The sequence below is a fragment of the Myotis davidii genome, unplaced genomic scaffold, assembly GCF_000327345.1.
Source record: "Myotis davidii unplaced genomic scaffold, ASM32734v1 scaffold170, whole genome shotgun sequence".
Classification (NCBI taxonomy): Eukaryota; Metazoa; Chordata; class Mammalia; order Chiroptera; family Vespertilionidae; genus Myotis; species Myotis davidii.
The window spans coordinates 1,764,637-1,770,246 of NW_006282528.1; the positions used below are offsets into that span (position 1 = coordinate 1,764,637).

The 5,610-nt window shown below is 57.7% G+C and overlaps 1 protein-coding gene across 1 annotated transcript in view; it reads right to left on the bottom strand.

Annotated features, from left to right (window-relative positions):
- The window catches only part of IL10RB (interleukin 10 receptor subunit beta), a 21,161-nt gene that overhangs the window by 205 nt on the left and 15,346 nt on the right, over window positions 1-5,610 (bottom strand). The window contains exons 7-8 of the mRNA XM_015560250.1: window positions 5,339-5,499; window positions 3-141 (exon numbers count right to left, since the gene is read on the bottom strand). Coding sequence (XP_015415736.1) covers window positions 3-141; window positions 5,339-5,499 — 300 coding nt within the window. The remainder of the gene's footprint in view (window positions 1-2; window positions 142-5,338; window positions 5,500-5,610) is intronic.

A 5,610-nucleotide genomic window follows, 5' to 3' on the forward strand; every position in this document is an offset into this window, starting at 1 on the left:
GCCGCTGTCCCCCGGCGGCTGCTGGCTGCTTTCTGAGACTTCGACTTCGGTGACGACACTCAGTTTGTCGAAAACCTCGTTCTGGTCCGAGGGCGGGAAGGAGAGGAGCAGGAGCCGGGTGTGCTGGGGGCGGCTCAGGAACTGCAGGGAGAGGAGGAGAGCGAGTGACCGACCGGAGTCCCACTGATCTGGGCTCAGAGCTCACGGCTTTATGTTTATTTGTTAGCTAATCCTCACCCGAGGATATTTTCCCATTGATTTTAGGGAGGGTGGGAGAGAGAGGGAGAGACAGAGAGAAACACCGATGTGAGAGACACACATCGACTGGTTGCCTCCTGCACCTGCCCTGACCAGGGCCTGGGCCGGGGGTAGCCTGCCACAGAGGTACGTGCCCTTGACTGGAATCGAACCCGGGACCCTTCAGTCCGCAGGCCGACACTCTAGGCCTGGAAAACGCAGTTTTAAAAAATATGACAAGAACAGTATGAGAGTTCCTCACAAAATTAGTGACCATGTGACCCAGCAATCCTTCCCGGGAGACCCCCAGAGACCTGAGGCAGGGTCTCGAAGAGGTACCTGCACCCCCAAGTTCACAGCAACATTCGCGGCCGCAGCCAAGAGATAAAAACAACCCAGGTGCCCACTGGCAGCTGAACGGATACACAACGTGTGGTCCATCCACACAAGGGACGTTATTCAGCCTTGGAAGGGAAGGCAGCCCTGCCGCCCGGTGTGGCTCAGTGGTCGGTCGAGTGTCGAGCTGTGTCGCAGTTGGATTCTCAGTGAGGGCACATGCCCAGGTTGCGGGCTCGATCCCCAGTGGGGGGCCTGCAGGAGGCAGCCGATCAGTGATTCTCTCTCATCGTTGATGTTTCTCTCTCTCTCCCCTCTCCCTTCCTCTCTGAAGTCAATAAAAATATATTAAAAAGAGAAATGACAAATCGGCACCTCATTTTCCGAGGGACCGCCTGCAGGTGCCTGGGAGGGGGTTTGGCGCCGGTCACACGGCCGCTGCCCTGACACAGCCCACGCGCCATCTCCTCCAGGAAGCAGGGCCGTGCGGGCATCAGGGAGGCGGAGCGGAGGGGGCGCGGGGGTGCGGGGGGGGTGTCCTCAGGCTGAGCCAGGGCCTGGGGTGCTCACAGCATCCTGTGTCCCTGGAGCCGGCCCTCAGTCCCCCTGTCCAGCTGGGGAGCCACGAGCCCACCCGAAACGCAGCTGGTCCCCATCAGCAGGTGCGCTGAGCGCGAAGCACACGCCAGGCTCCGAGGCCGGGTGGGAAAGGAGGTGTTTCAGTCACTGCCTAACCCTGGCTGCCTGTCGAGGCCTTTCGGCCATGCTGGGTCGCACACAACACGTGACAACTAGTGTTGCCTGCCCCTTTCACTTTGGAAACGGTGGCCCCTGGCAAGTTAAAGCCCGCGTGGCCTGCGCTGTGTGTCCACCCTGCATGTTATGGACACGGACTCCTCCCGGCAGCCGGGGCGCGTCGGGCCGGGGCCACCGTCCGGTCATCCTGGGTCCAGCTCTTCGGTTCCTGAACTGCCTGCTGACTTCGCGGCTGCATTTCCATCCCCGCGGGCCACCGCGCTCTTCATCTCCAGGGGGACACGGAGGAGCCTCCTTTTTTTTTAAGTGTTTGATTCCGCAAATTTCAGAGAACAAACAGATAATCCCATTATCCTGATATTCTCTGAGGGAAGAAAATCACTTCCAATTTACGATGACCTGAAATCCTAACGCCAGGCCTGCAGGCGGAAGGAGGCAGAGAAACCTTCTTTAGAGCTCTGCGCGCCCACCGTCCCAGCCTGTCACTGGTCCCCCCTCGGCCAGCGGCGGGCCCCTCCCAGACGCGTGGCTGCACAGGTCGCTGCTAAGGAGGAGGATGGGGGCTGAGTTTGGCTCCACTTGGCTTCCCTCCTGAAGGTGACACCTCACGGCCGTGCGTCATGGTGGGGCCTGTGTCTGCTCTGTTCCTGGGCTCTTTCCAGCCTTCCACCCATCACTTCCCACTGAGTTGAGGTTTTATTCCGTACCTAGAGGCCCGGTGCATGAAATTCGTGCACGGGAGTGGGGTGGGGGTGACCCTCAGCCTGGACTGCACCCTCTCGCAATCCGGGACCCCTCGGGTAGGGTCCCTAGGCCTGGCCGGTGATCAGGGCCTACCAGGGCTCTCCTTCCCAGCCCGCCGCTGCCACTGCTTGCCATCTGTGCAGTCATGTCCGCCCCTCCCTGCCCCCCAGCCACCAGTTGCCTCCCTCTGCGGGTGACAGGCGTGGGGTGTGACTGCTTGGCTGGCCTGGGCCTCTCTCTGTGGAGCAATCAATTGCGGGGCCCCCAGATCCATCACCCCGCACAGAGAGGCCCTGCCCACCTATCTCAGCACTGCCAGCCAGTGGCCTGGGCCTCCCTCTGCTGGGCGATCGATCGTGGGGCTCCGTGATCGATGGCTCCGCATTAAGCTTTTAAAAATTATCTTCACTTTGAGGATGAGGAAACTGGCACAATGAGGGAAAGCTAGTTAGTGTTGGAACTGATATTAGTCAGCTAGCTTCACAGCCTGTTGCTAGTAGACCCTGCTCTACACAAACAAATAATTGCTTTACTTTTATGATGAGCTAAGTCTAAAAATTCCTGAGGATTATATGCTAAAATATAATCTGTCTTCTAAGTTCTGTCTCTAGAGTTCTGTGTGTAAGTTCTGTCTCCTGTTGTCTTGTCGCATCTGTATTTATACCAGTTGATTTTAATCCTGTCAATTTCTATTACAAAGGTGAGGGCGTTTCTTATCTCCAGTCCAGGGAGTAAAGATTATGTAGCTTAAGCGTGATTGTTCATAGTTAAAGTGATTAATTACCCGCCTGGCACTTAGTTAAGAGGTTTTATTCCCTCCCTAACTTAAGGGGAAAATCCCTACCTGGGGAAACAACCTTTCTCGGAGAGGTGACCTTGGTTAAAACACAGCGCCAAGAAGGTGAGCAAACATATTAAGAACAGTATGCCATATATGCCAGGTCCCTTGAAACAGCAAGGATGGACCGGCTCCCGGCAGAGGTCCAGGCTACCCGACCGGGATTCAGGGATCAATGGCTGTGCTGGCCGGTGGCCTGGGTCTTCCTCTGTGGGGCGATCGTGGAGCGATGACCAATCGCACTGCACCCGCCTTGGCTGCCAGCCCAGTGTCTGTCACAGCACGGTCGTCCGGAAGGTCGCCCGGACGGTTGCTCTGCTGTTCGGTCGTTCAGTCAGTTTGCATGTTATGCTTTTGTTATTATGGATAGTTGACCTGTTGTAGCAACATGATGTGACCTCACTCGGCCCTGACGTGACTGATCTCAGCTGCCGGCTGCACCACCCACTGGGGTGGCCCCAGGATCTGCCTGGGGGAGGGCGAGGGAAGCATGTCCGATCTCTGGTGTGTCAGGGAGGAGGCTGGGGGAAAGGGGACCCTCCCCCATCCTCAGACCCCGGAGATGCAGAGAATGGACTAGACGCTGCATCGATTCTCTAGGAAAAGGGGCAGAGGCGAGAGCAGGGGAGACGTGATCAAGAGCGTACCCACCAGGCGGCTCTGCTGGCTGGACCCAGAGCTGGTGGTGGTGCAGTGCATCCCAGCTGCATGCAGCTCACGGCGCAACTCCCCACCCCAGCAACTCTCCCAGCCCTGCAGCATTGGGGGGGGCCGAGGGCGGGCGCAACCCTCTGCATTGCAGTCAGGGGAGAGCACCTGGGAGGAGCCTGACCTGCTCCCAGCTTCTGGGCTCCCGACCCCAGTGGGCCCTTGTCCGGCAGCACCCCCCCACCCCCGCCCCCTGTTTCTCAGCTGCTACAGGGCTGGTGCCTGGTCACGTCTGCAGAGCTGTCCCTGGAGGCGGCGGGGGGGGGGGGCTCCACTTTGATTGTCACAGAGCCCCCACCCTTCCTTTCCTGCCCAACGGACTCTTTGATGGCGAAGCCCAGAGCAAAAATAGCACAATAGTGCGGCTTCCTCTGGTTCTACATTTACAAGGTACCTTCTACCCAGAGGAAGGCGTTTTTCCTGCTGCGAATGCGGTTCCACCTTTCGCCTCTAGAAGATTCTCTTTTTAAAAAATTACTGTTTAATTATGTTATTGCTTTTTAGAGAGAGAGGAAGGGCGAGGGAGAGAAAGAGAAAGATCGATGATAAAAGAGAATCATCGATCGGCTGCCTCCTGCACGCCCCACACTGGGGATGGAGCCCACAATCGAACTGTGACCTCCTGGCTCACAGGTCAACGCTCAACCCCTGAGCCACAGGGTCTGCCTAGCTTTGGAGTTTTAAGTGGTTATTTTTAAGTGGTTATGTAAATATCTACATAAAATCTCGGTTTTGCCTCTTGACCTGCAAAGCCTAAAATATTTGCTTTCTGGTCCTTTAAAAGTATCTGCTGACCTCTGGTGGACAGGGTTCCCGCAGGAGACACAGCAGAAGCCCGTGGGGCCCCAATTCAGGGCTGCCCCTCCTCACGCCGGGCCCCTCCGGCCAAGAAACCAGCCGGCAAGGAACGGAGTCGCCACCCTGGTCGCCAGGGGCAGGAAAGGCTGCGTCCATGGGTGGCACTCGGGTCACTGGGCATCTCCCGGCGGCGCCCGCCCAGTTCTGAAGGCGGAGGTTACAGGCCGCAGCCACGGTCGGCCGGAAGGATGGTCGGAGGTGCAGCCCTCCCTCCTTCGGGATGAGGGCGGGGGGGGGGCACTCACCCCGGGGGCCCAGAGCCTGCTGGCTGCTGACACAGGTCCCCCTCCTGGGCGTAGCCACCCCCATCCCCGGGGGATGTGGGGCTCACAGGCCCTCTGCCCTCAGCACAGGGCACCTCCAAGGAGCCGTCCCAGCTCCCGGGCCTCCGCCCGGCTGAGGCCGCTGCTATGACCATCCCAGCTCTGTGCCCCCACATCCTGCTGCCCTGCACCCTAGAGGCACTGTTCCCTGCTTTCTTCTCTTTCTCTTTTTTTTCTTTTCAGAGAGAAAGAGAGAGAGAGAGAGAGAGAGAGAAACATCAATAATGAGAATCACTGATTGGCTGCCTCCTGCACGCCCCCTATTGGGGATCGAGCCTGCAACCCAGGCATAGGCATTGACAGGGAAGCAGCCCACATAAAGTTAAACCTTGTTTATTTGGCTCATGTTAGCCTTTGAGTTTGACATGCTTGACCTACAGCTACAGCAAACATTAAACAGTTCAAACCCTAGTCAGATTATCATAAATGCACATACTGAAAGCTTTTTTAAACCTTGGTTCCTATTACCCAATACAGCCAATATTTTCTTTCAACCAAAACAACAAGCATGACAAAAAAGGCAAACATTTACGCCTACCTCCTTCAGGTGCTGCGGGAGCGCGTTGTCCGGGGAGAACGTGTACTTGGTGCCCTTGTAGATGCTCCACAGCAGCGCGAAGCAGCCGGCGAGCAGCAGGCAGGCCGCCAGCACCAAGGCCACCAGGACCATGGCCACCACGATCCAGGAGGGGGCGCTGTCTGCAGGGAGACAGCAAGGGTTACATTCTGTCCCTACCACGTGGCTCACGGCCACCTAACACTGTCCCCACAGCCACCCTGACACCGTCCCCACGGCCACCTAACACCGTC